This window comes from Eleutherodactylus coqui, chromosome 7 (genome assembly GCF_035609145.1).
Source record: "Eleutherodactylus coqui strain aEleCoq1 chromosome 7, aEleCoq1.hap1, whole genome shotgun sequence".
In the NCBI taxonomy this organism is placed as follows: Eukaryota; Metazoa; Chordata; class Amphibia; order Anura; family Eleutherodactylidae; genus Eleutherodactylus; species Eleutherodactylus coqui.
In genome coordinates, this window is record NC_089843.1 from 165552148 (window position 1) to 165575684 (window position 23537).

Below are 23537 nucleotides of genomic sequence, written 5' to 3' on the forward strand. Positions count from 1 at the left end.
GATAGCTACCATCCTATGAAAATGATCTCTCCCTTGCTTCCAAAGTTCTAATTTTACACAAGAAGTCACTGGTCTCCCGTATAAAAGATTGCGACCCTTCTGCAAATACTCTCAATGTCCTGTTCAAAAAACGGGCACCGCTACTAAATAAAGAGCCACACCCTGAGACGATGGGCCTCCCAGAGGGGTTCTGTAGACTTTTATGGATCTTAGGTAGGGTAGAAGGTGTGGGGAGCCATGGGGGGGCAGGGGGACTAGCTCAGGAGATTTAGTATGCCTCCCTGAAGAGGTGCGTTTTTAAGGTGCATCTGAAATTTGGTGCCTCAGGGAATGTCTGGATGCCTTGGGGTAGAGCATTTCAGAGGATTGGTTCTGCTCTGGTGAAGTCCTGTAGGCGAGCATGTGAGGTTCTTATTAGAGCGGTGTTTAGTCTGAGTGTGTTAGTGGATCGGAGTGTGCGGGCTGGGTGGTGTACAAACAGGAGGGAAGTGATGTACGGTGGTGTGGCGCCATGGAGAGCTTTGTGGGTGAGGGTAAATTTAAATTTAGTTCTGCAGTGGATGGGCAGCCAATACAGGGATGGCATAGTGCGGGGGCATCTGAGAAACGGCTAGATAGAATAATAATAATAATAATCTTTATTTGTATAGCGCCAACTTATTCCGCAGCGCTTTCAGGCATGGATAAATGCAAAACAATACAATAATTGCAACAATTACAATGTGAGATACATTGGGTTAGACACAAATGGGTTGAGGGTGGTACAGGAGGTGCAGGGGGTGGGGAAACAGGCAGTAGGAAATTTTATGTACAGATCATTTATCAGGAGGCAAACAGGGTGGAGCACCATAGGGAGGGGCGAGGGACTAGGTCAGGGGATTTGGTATGCTTCCCTGAAGAGGTGCGTTTTTAAGGCACGTCTGAAATTTCGTGCATCGGGAATTGTCCGGATGCCTTGGGGTAGTGCATTCCAGAGGATGGGTGCTGCTCTAGTGAAGTCCTGTAGGCGAGCATGAGAGGTTCGTATTACAGGGGTGTTTAGTCTGAGGGTGTTATCTGATCGGAGTAAGCGCGCTGGGTGGTATACTGACAATAGGGAGGCGATGTATGGTGGCGCAGCGCCATGCAGAGCTTTGTGAGTGAGGTAGAGGAGTTTAAATTTAGTTCTGCAGTGGATGGGCAGCCAATGCAGCGACTGGCATAATGCAGAGGCGTCTGAATAACGACTGGATAGAAAAATGAGTCTGGCTCCTGCATTTAGTATGGATTGGAGTGGAGCGAGTCTAGTGTGGGGGGAGGCCAATGAGTAGCGAGTTGCAGTAGTCAAGCCGGGAGTGGATGAGCGCAACCACTAGCGTCTTTAGCGTGTCCGTGGTTAGGAACGGACGTATTTTAGCAATATTTCTGAGGTGCATGTGGCATGTTTGGGCCAGAGATTGGATATGGGGGGCAAAGGAGAGGTCAGAGTCCAGTGTGACCCCAAGGCATCGGGCATGCTGTCTGGGGGTTATAATGGTGCCAGACACTGGAATGGAGATGTTGAGGGGAGGTCGGTTAGAAGGTGGAAAGACAAGGAGGTCAGTTTTAGAGAGGTTTAGTTTGAGAAAAAGGGAGGACATAGTGTTAGAGACAGCGGACAGACAGTCGGTGATATTTTGGAGGAATGGTCCAGAGATCTCACGAGAGGAGGTGTATAGTTGGGTGTCGTCAGCGTAGAGATGGTATTGGAGGCCAAATCTGTGGATGGTTTGTCCAATTGGGGCAGTATAGCTAGAGAAAAGAAGGGGACCAAGGACCGAGCCCTGGGGTACCCCGACAGCGAGAGGAAGTGGAGCAGAGATAGAACCAGCAAAGGAAACACTGAAAGAGCGGTCAGAGAGGTGGGAGGAGAACCAGGAGAGAGCAGTATCCTTTAGACCAATAGAGTGGAGCATAGTGAGAAGGAGATTATGGTCGATAGTGTCAAATGCAGCAGACAGGTCAAGGAGGATTAGTAGGGAGTAATCACCTCTCGACTTTGCAGTCATCAGGTCATTTGTTACTTTTGTAAGGGCAGTTTCGGTCGAGTGTAGAGAGCGGAAACCAGACTGGAGGGGGTCGAGGAGCGAGTTGTCAGAGAGAAAGCGAGTAAGGCGGGAGTAGACCAGGCGTTCCAGTAATTTGGAGATAAAGGGGAGGTTTGAGACGGGTCGGTAGTTGGCAGCATTAGTCGGGTCAAGGGTTGCTTTTTTAAGCAGAGGGGATATAATGGAGTGTTTGAATGAGGAGGGAAAAGTGCCAGAGGTTAGGGAGAGGTTGCAGATTGTGGTAAGGTGAGTAATGAGAGCTGGGGAAAGGGAGCAGAGGAGGTGAGAGGTGAGAGGGTCGCTAGCGCAGGTGGTGGGGCGGGCAGCGGAAAGGAGCCTGGAGACTTCTTCCTCTGTCGTTGGTTCTAGCGTAGATAGTGAGTAGGTGCTGGATGCAGTGCTGATGAAACTGGGATCAGGGCTAACCATGCCGCTTTCAGAGATTTCTTTTCGAATGTGGTCGATCTTTTCTTTGAAATAGGCAGCTAGTTCTCCGGCAGTCAGGTCTGTCGCAGGGGCCTGTTCCTTGGGGCTGAGGAGGGAGTGAAAGGTCTCAGAGTTGTTTAGGGTTGTGGGATAGTGAGGAGACAAGGGAGGTGAAATAAACTTGTTTGGCATGGTGAAGGGCTAGGTTATACGTTTTAAGCATGAATTTGAAGTGGAGGAAGTCTGCCGGCAGCTTTGACTTTCTCCACAGCCGCTCGGCGCACCTAGAGCACCGCCGGATGAAGCGCGTTTGGGACGTGAGCCAGGGTTGCCGTGGTCTGCGTTTGACGGCTCGCGTCACAGGCGGTGCCACTTCATCCAAGGCACGGCTGAGGGTGGTGTGGTAATATTCGGCTGCCAGGTTAGGGCAGGGGAGGCGAGAGATAGGCGATAGGGAGGACTGAACAGTTTCGGCAAACTGTTTAGTGCGGATAGCCTGGAGGTTCCTAGAGGTGCGATAGATAGGAGGGTCAGGAGAGATGCTAGGGTGCCTGATGGAGAAAGAGAGAAGGTTGTGATCTGAGAGTGGAAGGGGGGAGATAGTAAAGTGAGAAGCAGAGCAGAGACGGAGGAAAACTAAGTCGAGTGTTACCATCTCTATGAGTGGGGGAGTCAGAGATTAGTGATAGGCCAAGGGAGGAGGTAAGTGTTAAAAGCCGGGAGGCAGATGAGGAGCTAGAGTTGTTAGTAGGAATGTTGAAATCACCAAGGATGAGGGTTGGGATTTCACAGGATAGGAAGTGGGGGAGCCAGGCAGCAAAGTGGTCTAGGAACAGGCGGGCAGGACCTGGGGGGCGGTAAATAACTGCGACACGCAGAGGCAGTGGGCGGAAGAGTCGCAGGGTGTGGACTTCGAAGGAGTGGAAGGTAAGCGAGGGAGCTGAGGGAATGACCTGGAAGGTACAGTTTGGGGAGAGGATGATGCCTACTCCTCCACCGCGTCTGTCATCCGATCTGGGGGTGTGGGAGAACTGCAGGCCATCATAGGACAATGCAGCGGGGGAGGTAGAATCGGACTGCTGTATCCAGGTTTCCGTGAGGGCGAGCAAGTTCAAGCGTTTACTGGTGAAAAGGTCATGGATAGTTGGGAGTTTGTTACATGCAGATTGGGAGTTCCATAGGGCGCATTTGAATGGGGCAGGGGGGGGAGGGGGGGCATTTTGGTAGAGAACAGAACGGGGTGGGCCTGGGTTGGGGGAGATGTCCCCTGCAGCTAGGAGTAGCAGAGTAGCAAGGGTGAGCACATGGCTAGGGGATTTGTGTTGGTGGCTGAGGTGTTTCTTTGCGGTATTGGGGGGTTGGAGGCGTCTTAAGAAGTTGAACAGTGCATGGGAGCCATACATAGGTGAGGAGAGGAGGAGGGGCTGATGTGGATGGAGTGTGTTGGGGCCGGGCGTTGGAAGAAAGTGTAAAGGCTTGAAAAGAGGATAGCGAAGAGTGCAAAGAGGAGAGTATTTTCCTCCAGCAACACTAAGATGAGACAGGGAGAAAACTATTTGGGGGAGGTGAAGAGGGAAATACATATAGTACAAATAGAGTCTATTCAATTTATATGAAGCAATGGGACATACCATTGCGCACAGATTATGACAAATTTAAAGGTATCACAGCAGAGTCAGTGGAAGGAAGGCGGAGCAGTCAAATTCAGATGGAGTGGAGCAATGGATGAGTGAAACATACCATTGCGCACAGATTATGACAAATTACAAAAATGAGCCTAGCCGCCGCGTTTAATATGGATCAGAGAGGGGAGAGCCTGGTGCGAGGAAGGACAATGAACAGCGAGTTGCAGTAGTCGAGTCGAGTGCATGCGGGCGACAATGAGTGTCTTTAGCGAGTCCGTGGTGAGGAACAGACAGATTTTAGCAATATTTCTGAGGTGCAGGTGGCATGTTCAAGCCAGAGATTGGATGTGGGGTGGGGGTGGGGGTAAAGGAGAGGTCACAGTCCATTGTGACCCCAAGGCAGTAGACATGCTGTCTGGGGGTTATAGTGGTGCCAGATACGGATATGGAAATGTTGGGGGGAGGTCAGTTTTTGATAGGTTAATTTTGAGAAAGAGGGAGGACTTGGTGTTACAGACAGCAGGCAGACAGTCGGTGAGGTTTTAGAGGAATGGTGCTGGGATGTCAGGGGAAGAGGTGTCTAGCTGGATGTTGTCAGCATAGAGATAGTATTGGAGGCCGAATTTGCGGATGGTTTGTCCAATTGGGGCTGTGTAGATAGAGAAGAGAAGGGGACCAAGGACCGAGCCCTGACAGCGAGAGGAAGGGGAGAGGACATAGAGCCAGCAAAGGAGATGCTGAAAGAGAGGTAGGAGGAGAACTAGGGGAAAGCCATGTCCTTCAGGCCGATAGAGTGAAGCATAGTGAGAAGGAGGTGATGGTCAACAGTGTCAAATGCAGCAGAGCGGTCAAGGAGGATTAATAGGGAGTAGTCATCAGGTCATTTAATACTTTTGTGAGGGCAGTTTTGGTCGACTGTAATAAATAAATTACCTGAAAGCACTGCAGAATAAGTTGGTGCTATACAAATAACAAGTCCCTCCACCCCACCCCCCAACCATGAGGGGCCCACATCAAGTAGATGATTCAGAATAACCTCTCTGCCTAATTATGTCTGATAGTTTGTCTAGAAATTTATTGTAAATTCTCAATTTTTACAGAAAACAAGCACATATTATTTATTTCCTTTAGACACTCAATCTGTAAATGTGAACCATGGGGATATCTTCTTGTGAAGTAAACCATTCTGTACCAGCCTCCATGTTAGCTTTTTTTATTATTTTGGCTTGTGTAGTAATACATTATTACAGTATTGTACCCTCCTGTCCCGTTGTACGCAGTTATTATACGTGCCATATAAACACTGAGACCATCTCTACCTGCGAACACAACGCACAAGCAGGCAGCTGCAGACTTTACAACTGTTTGTACTTCCATATATTCAACACTAGATGGCGCCCGGCTCCATGTGACCGCCTGTAACGAATGCTCTTATGCTAAATCAGCGGGAAGTGGTTCCTTTGTGCCACGTGACTGCTGACAGTCCAAAGCTCGCGCAGTGCAGCCCGGGGCCGTGAACACAGGTCGGTGCTCCGGTATCTAACCGATAGTCCGTAGTGCGGTACCAGCATACAGCAGATGCAAGCACTGGCACATGTATGGGGTCTGTCGGGCACGGTGCCCCCTCAGCAGGGTTCAGTCTTTCATCATTGCTGTATGGAGTGGGTTGCAAATTGATCAAAGCCATTTAACCCCTTAAGGCCGATTTTATTCCGAAGGTTTTTTTATTTTCACCTCCTCTTTTCAAAAGCCATAACTTTTAATTTTTCCGTCTGCGCGGCCGGGTGAGGGCTTGGTTTTTGCGTGGCAAACTGCAGTTGTCATTGGTACCATTTTTGGGTGCACATGCTGTATTGTAAAAGTTTTCTGTTTTTGGACGGCAGAGAGAGGAAATGCATTGTCTTTTTTTTTTTTTTTTGAACAATGTATGGCCGCCTGCAGACGGCCGGGTCAGACCCCACTGTGAGAATTCTCGCAGCGGACCTGAGCCCCTGCAGGGACCAGTGTGGCGCTCACCTGTCCCGCGGCTGCAGCTCTTTTATGTTCTGGCTGTCAGCGCAGAGCGCGGCCGGGAGTGACATTTCTGTGCCGGCCTCTGCACGACCCGCACGGAAATAGAACATGCCGCGATTAGTTTTCCGTGTGTGTTTTCACGCGGACAAATCGCAACCGTCTGCATAGGATTGCGTTTTGCAATGCACTCCTATGCAGGCATCCAGGGGCGGGAAATTTCCGCAGCATTTCCACCTGTGTGCAGGGGCATAATCATACAACATAAAGGACATGATGTTTGCTGCGGGTCGGTACGATTATGACGATACAAACTTTTTTTTTTTTTTTTTCTTTTTTAAGGCTTTTCTTTTTTTGGGGGGAAAATGTACCTGTTTTGACATTGGAGCATTCAAAGTCCCATGCGTTCTTTTATTTTCCCATGGATGGAGCTCCGTGAGGGCTTGTTTTTTTTGCGGGACGAGCTGTAGATTGCATTGGTGCCATTTAGAGGTAGATACAACTTTTTCATCACTTATACTGCATATTTTAAGAGGCAAAATAAGCATTTTGGCTTCGTTTTTTAGTTGTTTTTTACGGTTTTGGCAATGCAGGATGAATGGCATATTCAATTTTTTGTACAGGTCGTTATGGCTACAATTATACTAAATATGTGGGGGGGGGGTTTTGTTTTTTTTTATAAAAATTGGGGAAAGTTTTTTTTTTTTGTTTTTTTTTTTTTTTTAACAGTATTTTTATCAAACTTTTTTTAGTTATGTCCCTGTAGGGGACTTGAACCATAAAAGCTATTATAATGCAATGCCCAGTCAATGTACATTGCGGCATTTAGGGGGTTAACAGCAGGGATTGCTGTTCTCATCGATCCCCATTGTTGCAGTGGCAGGCTGGCACTACTAGTCACAGCCGGCTCTCACTGGAGGATCGCATGGGCTCACTCCTGTGCCCCCGCCATTCGCAGGTTGTAAGTTTATGTCCTGTTGCATTAAGTACCATGCATTCAGGTACTTTAACCCCTTAACATCCTGTGGCGTTAAGGGGTTAAAGTTGTGCTATACGCTGTCACTTTAATAAATATGGCACGTAAACAGAGAAGGTGGGGTGGCTATATACGCAAGCGGGGCCTTACAGGGGTTTTCTGATGGACGGGGTCTACGGCTCAGGCTTCCGTCCATCATCTGGTGGCTCTGCTCACTGTTCAGTGCAGCGGGCCGGATGTTGTCATCAGTGAACAGGAAGGGGATGCTGAAGTTTACTAACAATTCTGGTAGTTATTGGACATGTATGATGCGGATCAGTAGCTGGAGACAATCTGTTGCTTTTATTATATATGTAATTAGATGTTTTCTGTTGATTTATTTCAGCTAGAATGGGTCGCTTGGATGGAAAAGTAATTTTGCTGTCAGCAGCAGCGCAAGGAATTGGACATTCTGCTGCCATTGTAAGTCCGTTGCTTCACCCTGTTTAGTCAATATCACTGCTCTCCAGTTATTTAAATTGTGCAGTCACCTTACCGTGTTTCCCCGAAAATAAGACACTGTCATATTAATTTTGCCCCAAAAGAGGTACAGTGTCTTATTTTCGGGGTGTCTTATACTTGCCTAGACGAGGGCGTTCTGGTGCCTTGTGTTGGTCTGCGGAGCAGCGGCAGGCTGTTGTGTCCTCCGCGCTGACAGCATTCTCTTCCTGGTAACGGGGCTTTGAATACCCCGCCTCCAGCAAGCAAGTAGTGTGATTGGATCACGAGCGCCGTGGCTCAGCCAATCAGAGCCGGCGCTCAAAAAACCCATCACAGCCATCGCCTTGGTTTATCGAGCACTGCACATTGATTGGCTCAACTGCACCGCTCAAAAAACAATCAATATAGTGCTTGAAGAACCAGTCGCAGCCATCGCATTGGTTCATCGAGCGCTGCATTGATTGGTTTAGCCGCAGCACTTGAGGACCAATCAGAGCCATCGCTTACTAGAGGCGGAGTTTACAAACCCCGTTACTAGAAAGCGATCTCCTGTTGGCAGCTGAGGACTGCAAGCAAGCATGCCGGGACTCTGGAAACCAGCGGGAGGGACTCGGACGGCGCCTGCTAGGTAATGTATTGCTTTTTTTATGTAGTTTGGTTAGGGCTTATTTTGGGGGTAGGGCTTATATTTCAGGTTGGTTAGAAAATGAATTGTGTAAGATGGAAGTGTTTTTCTGCTAACGGTTGATAAATGGTTGTAGTAGTTCTATTGTTTTTCTGTTTTTAGGCATTTGCTAAAGAAGGAGCAACAGTGATTGCAACAGACATCAATGAGGAAAAGCTGAAAGCTCTGGAATCGTACAAAGGTAGTTCTCTCCACCTGGCTAGTGCTTGTTATTCCGGACAGATGTGTTCACACAGAGCCAATTTGCTGTTGACTTTCTGCATAAAATGTGCTGCATAATCTGTACCATTTTACCTAAAGGGGTGAAATCTGCTGCGGATGCAAGATTTGTATCAGATGGTCCAGATTTTTTATGGGTTTGTTCCTGCTGCGGAAAATTCACAGCAAATCAGCGACATGTGAACGCACCCGAACTGGGAATTGTAACCGCGATTCAATGTCATAAAATTTCCCAAATTGTTGAAGAGACACTGTGCCCAATTAAATGGCAGACACCATAAAACATACTTGCTTAAAGGGAACATCAGCACTCTTTACTAATGTGAACGAAGAACAGCACTAAAAAATAGTGGTCTGAATTGTGACATGGCTTTTGATGTGGAAATGCTGCGAATTTTGGCGCTGATTATACGCTACACATGACTGTAACTTTAGGGGGGTTTAAGACAGGATAAGTAGTTACACACAGCAGCGATAGTCGTTGAGCGAATGGCGGGGAAGAGCACCAGAGATCTCTACCAGCCGTCCACCTCCATTTACTGCGAAAAGGCAGTCTTCATAGATGGACTGAGAGAGAAGTCGCTCACTTGTCGTTCTCTTTCAGTTAGCTGAAACAGGATGGCTAACGTCTACTGAGTAATTTTTGCTCTGTATCCTGTCGGTTGCCGAGCCTACATGGGGGGGGGGGGGGGGCAGTCACCCATAATCACTCGTTTAAGGGATTTATTTGGGCGACTATCGGCCCATGTAAAAGTACCTTAGCCTGGGCTGCTGAATTCGCCCCATTTTTCAGCCTGGGCTGCTGAATTCGCCCCATTTTTCAGCCTGGGCTGCTGAATTTGCCCCATTTTTCAGCCTGGGCTGTAATTCATTAAGACTAGAGAGATGTTTGTGCATGGTGGCTCGGCACCGTGGATTTTGTGGCCTGCCTCCACACTGAGATATCATTCTAGTCTCATTGACATAAACACAGAGGTGGCACTAACGTTCTGGTGTGAGCTCCACAGAACGGGCAGAACCAGCTGATGGCTGCAGGAGGGAGGTTGTTTGGTTGTTTGGTTTGCCAACTGTTTTCTTAGCAGAATAATTAGAACTAAGAAGCTGTACTGTATAACCAGTAAATGTGATTTGTATATAATTGCTGCAGGTATTCAGACAAGAGTAGTAGATGTCACAAAGAAGGAACAAATTGAAAAGCTCTGCCAGGAGATTGATAGAATCGATGTTCTCTTCAATGTAGCTGGGTAAGTAAATTGGGACCGCCATATCTAACAGCCCTTCCATCCTGATACATTATATAGCACAGAGCTGCAGTGACCAACACATCAGCTAGTCACATCACATGCCTTCATGTATGTTGTTGCCATTTATTCCAATGCCTTTCAGAATCCCACATATAACAGTTGTACTTAGTAGTGAGTTTTAACTGTGAAATACAGTAACAGAGGAGATCCCCCTATGTGCCAATGATGCCGTAATTCTGAAATTCTCAATGTGTTTTCCACACAAGCCATTATTGTTTGCATTCCCCTCACACAATCAGGGATTGTGATTGATTTGTATTTTAAAAATTTTGCTGTAAAATGTAGTAAAAGCATTGATGAACAACACAGTGTCAGATATATTATTATATAATAAGGCACTACTAATTCCAGAGTGCAGTAATTATTATTACATGGGGAGAACAGAAACAAAACCACTCTTACATGTAGTAATCAATTGATGGAAACAATAGGGGTGAGGGTCCTGCTCCAACGAGCTTACATACTACAAGTAATGGGGTGATACAGAAGGTAAAGGGGCTGGAGATGTGCACGGTATGGCGGAGATGTGCACGGTATGGCGAGGTGGACAGTGAGGGATGCTATACACAAACAATGGTCAGGCCGTATAGTGGCAGAATCGGTATGACTGCAGAGGGCGGTTGATTACGGCTAGCAGGGATTGCAGTCAGTAGGACAGGCAGCATGTTATCAGGCAGAGTACAGAGGGGTTTGGTTTAGGGGATACGGTATGCCTCCCTGAAGAGGTGCGTTTTTAGAGTACGCCTGAAATTGTATGTAAGGGATTGCTTGGATAGTTTTTGGGTAGCGCATTCCAGAGGACTGGTGCTGCTCTGGAGAAGTCTTGAAGGCAGGAGAGAGAGGTTCAAATTAAAGGGGCCCTTAATCTGATTTCATTAGTGGAGTGGAGGTTGCGGGCTGGGTGGTGGATTGAGATGGGGGAGGCAATGTAGGGCAGCGCAGTGCTATGGAGAGCTTTATGGATGAAGGCAGTGAGTTTGAATTTAATTCTGTATTTAACAGGCAGCCAGTGCAGGGACTGGCACAGGGCAGAGGCGTCCGAGTAGCTGCCGGGCAGAAGATGAGCCTGGATGCTGCAATTAGGATAAATTGGAGAGTCTGGCATGGGGGAGACCGATCAGCAGCGAGTTGCAATAATCGAGCCAAGAGTAGATGAGGGCAACAGTGAGCGTTTTTAGCGTGTTCACGGTGAGAAAATGGTGAAAGGTGCAGGTGACATGTTTGGGCCAGAGATTGGATATAGGGAGTAAAGGAGAGATTGGAGTCTAATATAATCCCCAAGACAGCCGACGTGCAGTCTGGGAGTTATGGTGGCACCACACACTGAGATGGAGATGTCAGGAGGAGGTCGGTTAGTAGAGGGCGGAAACACCAGTAGGTCAGTTTCTGAGAGGTTCAGTTTTAGGTAGAGAGAAGACATACTGTAAGACAGTAGACAGACATGAAAAAGTGCTCATATTACATAACAGAAAAAACACAAGCAATAGACATGACTAAGGTCTCATTCACATCAGCATCAGAAATTCCATTCGGGACCGCCATAGCTTAATTCCATTTAAACAGAGGCAAAAAATGATGCAGCAGGCTGCTCTATTTTATTCTAGCCGGGAGCCCAGCCAGAAACCGAACAGACCCTATTATAGTCAATGGGATCCATTCAGTGGCATCATAAGACGGATCTGTTCGGCCAGGAGGTGCCATTTTTCTGCTCCCCAATTTGAGCAGGAAATCGGAACCCCCAAACACTAATGTGAACCAACCCTAAACGAGTGACAGACCAGTATCAAGGTAGAGTAGACTCTGATAGAGAGGGCTTACATTGGAAGGGGAAGGAGACAGTAGGTTAGGGTAGAAGGTACTGATATGGTAAGTCTAGGGGCAGTAGGGTTATGTTAGTCTATAGGCTTTTTGGAAGAGGTGGATTTCCTTGTTGCCTTTTGAAGGTTTCAAAGGTAGGGTAGAATCTGATGGGTTTAGTGAGTTTCAGAGTCTGGGGGATGCATGGGAGAAAACTACGAGGTGATGAGTAGACAAGAGAAGAGCAGAGATGGTGGTTTTGTGATGATGGGAAGTTATCTGGACATTAGGTTGGAATGTATGGAGGGACGGGTTGTGGACAGCCTTGTATGGCATTACTTGTACTTGGAACTAAATTTGCTGGGGAATGGATAGCCAGTGAAGGGATTGGTACTGGAAAATGAGCAAGAGCCATAGGAGTGACGAGAGATAGATGGATACATGCTGACACAATATAGCCAGCCAGTATGTACAGTGCTAGAGAATACAGTAAAAAGAAAAAAGTTTGGTACTGTGCAATGCTTCACTAGTTTTTCAGTCTTAAAGGAACACTCCAAGTAAAATAAAAACTCAGTTTTATATGCCTAATGCAGGGTCTAAGAGAGGGCTGTAATAACGCTGGGATTAGCTCTTTAATGGTTCTTTGAATACCTGTGTCGTTCACCGGCCCTCCGGCAGGCATAACACAGTATATATACCTGGAGTGCTCCTCTAATAAATGTGCCTTATTGTATACAGTAAGAATTCAGTCAAACTGTTCTTCATGATTTTGTTCCTTATGTAGCGGTGTACTGATCACTCTTTATCCTAAAGCTTGTTCATTTTACATTGTAATGTGTGTTATGTTACAGCTTTGTTCACCATGGAACCATATTGGATTGTGAGGAGGCGGATTGGGATTTTACTATGAATCTCAACGTGCGGAGCATGTATCTCATGATCAAAACATTCCTGCCAAAAGTAAGTGTACATTGTTCTCATTCATCCATAGAGTGCAAAATGTATTGTTAGACGCTTGTACTAAAGCGTTGTACCATAATAGACTTTTATCACCTATCCATTGTATAGGTGATAAAAGTTTGATTGGTGAGGGTAACCGCTAGGACCCCTACCTAACCTGAAAACGGGAGTCCCATGTCCTTCTGTCGCTTGCAGGCTCACTGCATTTATGTGCTGTGCCATCAGATTGAATGCAGTGGTGGTTGCACATGCTCGAACTTATTGTAACTGAGGTTGGCTTCACTCAAGCGCAATTGTGCGCACCTTAGCGTGATGTTCTTATGCTATGAACGATGCTTTTTTTGTGCACATATGGGTTTATTTTACTGTACGTCTTCTGCCCGCCACAAACAAAAGCACCAATTGAAATGGCTAATTAGTTCCAGAATTATGCAGTGTTTAATGCATCTCCTTGCTTATTACATTTTGCACCCCCCACTGACTTCTATGGGGACCTTTGGTGTTCAATTATGCAAAAACTCACACGTAAAATCTGTGCATGTGAAAGAACCCAGTCGAATAACTGGGTTGTATTCACTGCATACAGCGCGCACAGATACGTCCGTGTGAAGCCGGCCTCATTGTAATTCGGGATTTATGCTGCATTGTGCTTGTCCTGTATAATCTGACCTGCAGTCGTACTCCCTCTTCCATCTGTCTCTTACTACTTCTTAAATTATCAAATATATGTGAGCAAGGGGGACGGATAGAAAATGTGGCGCTCTTTCTAGAAGAAAGCAGCCATGTTTTTCTAATCCTGTAGAATCCCTTAACCCTGTCCTAGCTGGGCATTTTATCAATAACACAGAAAAGTTCGAAAGAATATTGGAAATTAGTATCAATGTAATTCTTAATGTTTTCTAGATGCTTGCCCAAAAATCAGGGAACATTATCAACATGTCATCTGTGGCCTCCAGTATTAAAGGTACACATCATTTAATGTTTTACGTATTTGTTACTTAATATAAAACATTATTTATGGTTTCTTTTTGTGTATGGTGGGTTTTCATTCACTTTGCTTTTCCTGCCTTGATTGGTTTGGCATAAATGGGACAAGACAGCCGCCCACCCAGCCGCTCTGTAAAAATGAATGTGTATGTGGATTATATATGTATGTTCCATTATATACAGTGGCACGTGTAAATCATTTATCAGGTGGAGGGCCTAGGTATGTATGTATCTGTGGACTAGGGCCAAGATATTAAAGCCATGCCAATGTTCTCAGGGATTATCCGTCTGTTTTAGGCAGCAGGGACATGATCTTTTTTTCATTTCCTTGAGCCCAGTAGGTCTTCGTGGCTAACATTAAACATAATTTAGTCCATCCATGATTAGATCGAAGTGGTTAAAAGTTTCATATTCCTTGGGTCATCAAGGATCTGCCTGTTTAAACGTCGGACATGCGATGTACAGGTTTTTTTTTTCTAAATAGCCTGCTTTTCCTGCGGAATCCGCAGCCTGTCTGCAATGTCGATTGCAGACTGGCCGCAGGTCCGGTGGCTTCCATTGACTTTAGTGTATCCATTTGTGTAATTGGGCTTTTGCTTGTTTATAATGCGACAGCATAATAATAGGAAGAAGAAAAGCGATTGCTGGCATGAAAAAACGTGAGCATTGTAATTTATAAATGCTCATCTTGTATGTAAGGCTGAAAAAAGACATATGTCCATCTAGTTTAGCCTGCTACCCCCCCCCCCCCTAACCCCCAATGTTGATGCAGAGGAAGGCAAAAAACACCCAATGAAATAGAAGCCAATTTTCCTCATTTTAGGGGAAAAAATTCCTTCCCGGCTTCAATCTGGCAATCGGAATAACTACCTGGATTACCGACCCTTCTGAAGTTATTAGTGACTATAACATGTAATACTTTTACACTGAAGAAAGGCATCCAGACTGTTCTTGTACTCTTTTAGACCGTTCACCATCACCACGTCCTCTGGCAGAGAGTTCCATAGTCTCTCTGCTCTTACTGTAAAGAACTGGACAGAAATCACTCCATTGCTGTATTTGTACCCAGGACTGTGACTATAACAAGGGAACTTCCTCTACATATAGAGGAAAGAAGGTTTCTACTCCAACATAGAAGGGGGTTATGTTGGTGTAGAAAGCTTATTTCCTCTATATGTAGAGCCCCTTGTTACTGCAATAGTCCTGGGTATAAATAGATGATGGAGAGATCTCTGTATTGGCCCCTGATATATCTGTACATGGTTATTAGGTCGCCCCTCCACCCTCTTTTTTTTCTAAACTAAATAACCCCAATTTTGATAACCTCTCTTGGTACTGTAGTTCACCTATTCCATTTATTACTTGTCGCCCGCCTTTGAACCCGCTCAAGCTCTGATATGTCCTTCTTGAGGACCAGTCCCCAAAACTGTCCACAATATTCCATGTGTGGTCTAACCAGTAAAGAGGAAGAACAATGTTCTCGGCATGTGCTCCTAGACCTTTTTTGATGCACCCCATGATCCTATTTGCCTTGGCAGCAGCTGCCTGACACTGGTTGCTTCAGTTAAGCTTTTATAGTTCCCTAAAACCCCCCAAGTCCTTTTCCATGTCAGTGTTCCCCAGTAGTTTCTCATTTAGTGTGTAATGGTGACATGTCTTTCCTCTGCCCGTGTGCAGAACCTTATATTTATCAGTGTTAAACCTCATTATACAACTTGCTATATCGTTGACTGCCGCTCGTTACAGGTAATTGTACCTGCCTGTGACACAGGCCTCATACACTATGCATTTGGCAATTATATTTGTGCTATTTTTTTTTTTTGCAGGAGTGGTAAATAGATGTGTATATAGCACTTCAAAGGCCGCAGTCATTGGTCTCACAAAGTCTGTTGCTGCAGATTTCATTGAGCAAGGGATTCGGTGTAACTGTATATGTCCAGGTAAGTGAACTACAATGGTAGAACACAATGTAAAGCTTTATATACGCTCTCCTTTACATAATCCAATGACACACAAAAAAATGCTCTTTCTATTGGCCTGTTTAGTTTTCATTAGCTGACAAAAGATCCTCGTCATAGTGTCCTTTTACACAGGAGGTCTGTCAAGCGTTTTAGTGTCCGGCAGTCATCTCAGCGATAATTGCTCCTTCACACAGCAGTGATGATGGCTCAATGAATGGAGGCTGAGCAGGACAGAGATCGCTCCAGCCGCCCACATCCTTTCACAGTAAACAGGCAGTTGTTCATAGGTGAACCACTGCCTGTTTACACGGGCTGATTGTTATGCCTGCAGAAATTTAGCAACAAACGGATTAGTTCTCATCATCATTAAAAACACTGGACAACACAGCAGTGAGGGCAAGTAGGCCTCCTGCCCACAGACAGAGCGGGACACGCCCGCAGTTTTACACCACAGGAATCCTGCGGGAATAAACAAAAAAAGTTCCCGCTGGCGATTGCAGAAAAATGCGCTTTTTACCGCATTTTCCCTTGCTCTCCATTAATACTATATTAATGGAGATCGCCCGCCGTGGAAAAACGCGGTGAATTAGAACATGTCGCGATTTTTCAATAGAACCTAATAGCTACGTTATTCTGCCGCGGATTTACGCCGTGGGGAACGCAGTATAAATTTGGCAGTGGGCATTAGCCCTTAGGAGTATAAAGGGGCACTAACTTTTCAGACAACTTGTGCTCATCCACTAGCTTGCATTAGTCACATCATTTCTGCAATCTGCTTGCATTAAAAATATTGTTGCTTTACTACTCTAAATCCCTTTCAGCTTCTCTACAATCCATTCTCTGTCATTTTTATTACAGAGATTCTTTAGTAATCAGGAAACAATGATGTTTCCATAGCAATAGGGGGGAGAGGCTATCTTCACATCCGGCTCCCCTGCACTTACAACTTATAGACTGCATACTGACAGGTCTGCAGACACTGTGATGACAATTTCCACAGTCTCTTCCCTTCCTCTCCTACTATTATGTGGTGTGTGTCTGTGTATGTGCATATGTTACACACATTATCATTATCTGATTGGACCAGAGTGCAATGCAGCATGGGAAGTAAGGACAAGGAAGTCAGTACAGTGAACTACTGGCAGAATGTTAGGCTTGCTACACACCCCTTCGTTGAAAGTGGATTGCAAACAGCAGAACAGACAAATGGGGAAGAGCACCTGAAACTCAAAACTTTGTGTATTTTAGAAAACTTGTTTAAGGATGCTATTACACAACAGTGCTTTTGTCTGTGTTTACAAATACACCAAAATCGCACTTTGAAAAAAGCATGTAAAAATGTTCATCTCAGTAATGTCAACTGATAAACACATGCATTTTCCCAAAACACGTTTTTGCATATATTTTTCATACTGCGAAGACCCGCGGCAGATCGCCGCCGCTGCACACGAATCTCCGCTTGTGGACGGGGACGACGCTTTCCATAGCAACGCTATGGAAAGCTTCGGCCGGCGAATCACACCCTAAGGGTTATATGAAAACATGCCATGAGCCCTGTAGCATGTGGGACGAGACAGGACTTGTTGTTTGTATGGCGCTTTCAGGTAATTATAGGTACTCTACTCTACAAGTCAACCTTGAGCCAGCTACCTGAACCAGGCAGGGATTGAACCTGCAACCTTCAGGTCATGAGCGAGAGCTTAGGACTGCATACTGCTGCCTTAACACTCTGTGCCACACAAGGCCTCTGAGCATGTATAGCAGGGCCATGTGAGGGGCACATTACACACTGAGCCCACTGAGGGAATTTCCAACAGACTGTCACTCAGGGGCCTTCTGCAGTGACAGAAAGAGACTGCATGTTGTCTGTCATTTGTAGATATATGTGGGGCTTCCACACAAGAAAGTGCAGCCTAAGAAATACAGCCTGTCATTGATTATTACATCCACTCCAAGTCATAAGTTGTAAAAGAGTATAAAAAAACACCCAGCAATATTAGTGGTAAGGCCTAGTTTATGGGCCCATTCACAATTGCGACCCTTGCAACCCCTATTCCTATGTGTAAAGTAAATGTAACTATCATTATGGCGTCATTATTTTTCTGTTGCCTACACTAAGGATTAATTGTCATTGTAATGATTTGCATTAAAATACAGATTATACATTTATGTAGGGACTGTGGATACACCATCATTGAGAGAAAGGATCCAAGCTAGGCCAAACCCTGAACAGGTAAGAACAGGAAATATTCTAGTATTTCTAGCTGAAATGATCTATTTGCAGATAATTCACCATTTTCCTATGACTTAACTAGGCTTTAAAGGACTTCCTTGCAAGACAAAAAACTGGCAGAATGGCCACAGCAGAAGAAGTTGCTCATCTCTGTGTGTACCTGGCTTCTGATGAAGTAAGTGCTTTCTCGATGTTTCCAAATGTGGAACATAAACAGGAGAGACAAATGAGGATGAAAATCGGAACAATGTACTTATGCATCCAGTGTATAGTCATCTCTTTATGAGAGGCAAAATCCATTGAGATCCTCTAAAGCCTATGGCCCCATCTTACCTATCTATTTCAATAATGGTTTACTCACCACCTGACTGCTTTATGTGGCCTCCAAAGGCCCATTTAGACACAACGATTATCGCTCAAAATTTGCTCAAAAAACATAGTTTCAGCGATAATTGTTGTCTAAATGTGCCCGTTTTTTCAGTTCTGCTTGAAAACTATTATTGAGCAGAACAGCTGATAAGCAGGACTGCAAGTTGTATTCTGCGCAAAAAAGCTGATTACAGCTGATAACATTCTATCAGCTGTTCTCAGCTGCCAGCCCCACTAGCAGAAGAGCTGATAAATGCTGTCTCTGCTGTCCATGGTGCTGAATACTCCATGGGGAGCTAGAGATTACATTGTTTTCTCTTAGTGGCCTGTGGCTGAACAATGGAGCTAATTACAGAGCTCAGACCTCCTGCGGAGTTCTGCAACAGCTCCCAGAAGCTAATTTGCATGCAAATGAAGCTGATAACATACTGATGGCAATCTTTTGAAAGATTATCTGTGTATGTAAATAGGCCTTAAGTAACACTGGGCATCATGTGTAGGTACCCCAGGTCTCCTCCCCAGTGGCCAGGAACTTCAGGTGAACCTTCTGTCAATTGTACCTGAGGCCTGTAGGACATTAATGTTTCTGGGGGCTATCTGGCTGAGCTGTTTCATAGGGAATCTGTGTTATAGGGGGGGAGCATAAAACTACTGTTTCTAGAAATATGGAGATAGGGCGTTTAAGAGTGGTATGTGACTACTATGTTAAATTAATGTGCATCCTTGAATTGAGTCATGGCCCCCATTATATAATGGTCCATACACCACTGCCCTGGACAATAAAACAAAATCCCATTTGGGGGACGTTCACAAATTAGCAAAATAAACATCAAAATCCAAACCGTTCGGTGCGGTTTTTTACTTTGATTTGCAGCAGATTTCACCCCAGAGTGAAGGCGGCTGCAGATCCAGATTGTCACACGGGTTATAGAGACTGAATTCATGCTGTGAATTCTGCAGTGTGAACATACTGTAACAGATCCAGTTAGATCAGCTGAGCGCTTTCCCATAAAGCTTACACTGTCCTTAGAGGTGCGTTAGTTGTCGCTGAAAAAGAAAGCTCTAGCATCGCTAGTTATCTATCTTCTCTGAGCTGGCCGTAAAGAATGCTCTTGTCACTGACCTACTTCTGTGTCCTGCCTATATCATAACTGTTATGGGCTCTGTGGTGTTATACAAATTTAGACAGTTCTCATTGCATTTAAAGGGGTTTTCTGAAATGTAGAAAAAGTTACAAGAGCGGGCAATGGTGTTAAATAGAGAGGGGAAGGCATACTCATCATTTCAGTGGACTTCTTTGTCCAGCACTACCAATCTAGTCCCACCAGCCCAATTCTGGAAGACTGCAGCAGCCTGTTTATGTCTGCACTTTATTTTAAAAAAATTAAGCACCTTGAAGGAGTTGTTGTTTTGCTGCAAGACTTGGCATGCAGTTACATCTCAGGCAGATATGTAAATGATTAGAGTTGGGGTGTGATTAGATGAACGGTCTTGCCACCTGAGGCCCTAAAAGCGGTCCCCCCTTGGCCTATAAAACTGCTCAGAGGCTACTTGTGTGTAGTGACAGTTGGTGACAGGATGGTTGTATCGACTAATTGCCCACCATCTGGGCCGTTCTGACCAGAATGTTAAGCTGTGTTGGGACCAGTGGATGCGTGAGGGCACACAAGGTGATCGGGCTCAGGATGCCCTTGACAGTCCACCAGTAGAGAGACTCATGCGAGAAGCACGAGCAGCTCCATCTGTTTTGTTGTCTGCCATCCAGAGACAAGGTGGCATCATCATTACAGGCCTCTGTATCGTCTGAACCTTTTCCAGGTGTTTGGTCTCAAGGCACCCATTATGGCACCATAATGTTTGACATCCACCCATTGTCACCTCCGTTTGCAGTTTTGTCATGAGCAACAAAACTGGACTGCTACGGAGTGGAAATAGATTGTCTTTAGCGACGAATCTAGGTTAATTTGGGGCCTGACCATGGCGGCGTTTTACTCTAGAAACAGCCTTGGTATCGTTTCTAGCTGCCCAGGGCTGACTGAATAGCATTGCCTGGTCTTTGTTTGCATCACTGCAGAAATAGAAGAAATAGATGAAGTGGAGCAACCCTAGTGTGAGGAAATATAAAATAAAGGACCTGCTGCTAAGTACCAGAGATAGGATGGAGAACTTTCTATTTTTTTTTTCTCCTGGTATTTTCCTGTGAGGGTGCTGCCCACCCTACAAAACCTTATACCCACATGACGATTGTCCTATATATTTGACAAAAGAGATCTACATTTATTTATAAGAACCAGCTTGCATACGAGTTTCGAAGTAATGTGAACCTCTTCCTCAGTGCTCACTTGGGATACATGAAAAGGATGTGAAAAGAACTGGTATGGAGGCGCAACACTCTAAGCTACTAGAAGATGTAGATCAAAGTCCAATGTGTAATGGTGAAAGCACTTTTTTTCTCCCCTGCCCTCCTGCACACAGGACCTCCGACACATCCAATACATCTTTGGAGTCGTGTCACCCCCTAGGCATCCTGTTGTCCTATCCAGCCAAACTGACGAAGGGGTTCTTCCCCGAAACGCGTATTCCATTGCTGGTTTTTAATTTCTGAAAAAATAATAAAAAAGTGCTTTCACCATCACACATTGGACTTTGATCTACAACTTCTAGTAGCTTAGAGTGTTGCGCCTCCATACCAGTTCTTTTCACATCCTTTTCGCTACACTTACACCCACACTGGTGGAGCGTCATCTGGTTGGCAGCACCTCCACCATTTAAAATACTCAATCATTGAAAACTCTTTGTACTCAATAAATATTCCACCACCCTCACTGGGTCTTGCTCCACCCTCCTTTTTCATTTCTTTTACTCACTTGGGATACACGTCCCTGATGGTGTATCTCAGAAAAGTCCAAGCTTGATTGATTGATAGTCCTTATAAATAAATTTAGATCTGTTTTGGCAACTATATATGACGGTCATCATTATCTGAAGGTTGCACCATATTCACCCCTGCTAAAGAAAGTTGTTGGTTTTTTGGCATCCTTGTTTGCATCACCGGAATGCTAGATGAAGGTTATCTGCAGACTGTTCATAATGTGTTCTCCCATATGATGTGGTGCTGTAAAATCCTTCATAGTTCCTAGCTTCTGCACTCTTATGTTATATGTGATCTCCATAGTATTACTTCTAAGATGAATGTTTTCTTCTTGTCTTTTTAGTCTGCTTATGTTTCTGGCAACGCACACATTATTGATGGCGGCTGGAGTCTGTAAATCGTAGGAGATGATCTTGATAACCGATGAACCAACTCACCAAAAATCAATGGAAATAGAAAAGTGTGTGAAACGAAAGTAAATGTGACCAGAAATATTTTTTTTAAAGCTGAAAATACACAAGTTCTAATATACAAATAAGTCTTGTATCAAAACCACAGAGTCTCCTTGTCATCCATAACAACCAGACTTTATTTTTTCTTGTTCATAGTCCTAATGATGCCCGTACATGTTAGATGAACATCGACTGTACCCTCCAGAGTTTCTGACTGATCATCTAATGTGTCTAAGGGAGTCCTGACTATTTCCTGTTGGTAGATTAAAGGGGTTATGTCATTAAAAAAAAAAAACAATACTTCCCCATTCCTCCCGGTCAGTCTTCTTACCGCATCTTCTCCTCATCGATCTTCTCCTATCTCCTCCAGTCCCCCGGGTCACTTTACGTCCAGCCGTCCGGATCCTTTTCTTCCTGTGACATTATGTCCATTCACAGTCAGGCTCCTTCCTGCAGGTCAATGTACGCCACATCACTAGTGACATAGTGTTTCCTGCCTAGCATGGAGTGACGACTCCTATGCCGCGCTATTGCCGAGACTGTACATTTTCGCTGTCTTATGACAATCGTATATGAACACTCGCGACGAGACAGCACGCATGCGCAGTCTCGGCAATAGCCCAGGATTCCCTGCTAGGAAGTGAACATTATGTCACTAGTCACGTAATGTACACTGACCGCCAGAAGGAGACTGCCGAGAACGGGCACTCCAAAACAGTAAGAAGACCCAGGGGGACTGCAGGAGCCAGGAAAAGATGACGTAAGAAGACTGACGGGCAGGAATAGGTAAGTACAGAGATTTATTTTTTTTCCCAATGACAAAACCCCTTTTAGGTAAATATGAGAATCTTTGTAATAAATTGTAGCAGACAAAAAAATGCTTTTTTCTCCACTTATCAGGCTCCTTTTCTCCTCCATCTCCCTCTGAAAAGCTGCTTAAGTCTGTCTTGGTAGGCAACACAGACTAAAGACTCGCTAACAGACCAGAAGCTGCCCACTGAAGTCTGTAGAAATCATGGAGAGGAGGAAAGAGAAGCTGGTTGAGAGAGAAGCAGAGACAGACAGATGCTGCAGCTAATAGTAAGTGCTTTACTGTTTTACAGCTAAGGCTCTATTCACATCTGCGTTGGAGGCTTTATTGAGAGCCTCCAACGCAGATCTGGCAAGAAATGCCGGATGGAAAAGTTGTGCATGCAGGACGTTTTTGTTCGGTTCCTGCCTCTGCCCGGCATTTTTACCAAACAGACCTCATTATAGTCAATGGAGTCCTTCAGCAGAGCTTGGTTCCTTTTATGAGATGTATCCGGTCATCCAGGGGATTCCATTTTCCTGCTCCCATAAAAGAACAGGAAAACTGAACTCCTAATGCAGATGTGAAATTAGCTTAAACTGCTCGGTCCTTCTCTCTAATGCCCTCCATCCTGCCACTGCCTCTCTGTATATGAGAGATTGTGATAGGGAAACAAGATCTCTTTTTCTTTTTATACAGTGTATGGGAGATGACATAGCTGCTAATCACCACCCACAAGATCAAGGAAAACTGAGAATAAGAGATGGCGTCTGTGGAAGGGAAAGCTTCTTAAAAATAGAGGGTACAAATGAATGGCTCAGGGAATGAACAAAGTCAACGTTAAGCGACTTTCAACAGAACCTGCTATTTTGTAGATTAATGTTGTAGAATGCGACGATGAAGGCAAATAAACGAAAAATGATCCTAGTCTGTTTCAGCGCCATGCAAAGAAAACACAGTAATGGAAAAAAGATGCAAATGGAATATGTTCAGAAATAACTGTGAATTTTTATGTCCATTGTACTTATGAAAGTGTCGTTTTTACATGCAAAAAACAAGGGAATGGAAAGTAAAGTCTGTAGCCCTCCATACTATGCAGCATTGCCATGCGTACAGCGAGCCTTGGGCTTTGGAATTATGTCTTGTGCGTTTTAACTAAAGGCCCATTTAGACAAAACGATTATCGCTCAAAAGATGTCTTTTGAGCGATAATCGTTGTGTCATTTGCAGCGCAAGGTGACCGCTCAAATGTTGAACAATCGCCTTGTGCTCTGTGTGGAAGATGCAGAAGACAAGCGAGGCCGCTTGCCTTCTGCATCCAGCTG

The 23537-nt window shown here is 45.1% G+C and overlaps 1 protein-coding gene across 1 annotated transcript; it reads left to right on the forward strand.

The window, feature by feature from the left end:
- Nucleotides 1-5559: 5559 nt before the first annotated feature.
- Nucleotides 5560-21522, forward strand: BDH2 (3-hydroxybutyrate dehydrogenase 2). Its single transcript, XM_066573927.1, has 10 exons — nucleotides 5560-5640; nucleotides 7489-7565; nucleotides 8371-8449; nucleotides 9635-9731; nucleotides 12440-12548; nucleotides 13452-13512; nucleotides 15362-15475; nucleotides 17671-17729; nucleotides 17812-17904; nucleotides 21314-21522. The coding sequence occupies exons 2-10, from the start codon at nucleotides 7494-7496 to the stop codon at nucleotides 21365-21367; spliced, it is 738 nt and encodes a 245-aa protein (XP_066430024.1). The 5' UTR covers nucleotides 5560-5640; nucleotides 7489-7493; the 3' UTR covers nucleotides 21368-21522.
- Nucleotides 21523-23537: the final 2015 nt, after the last annotated feature.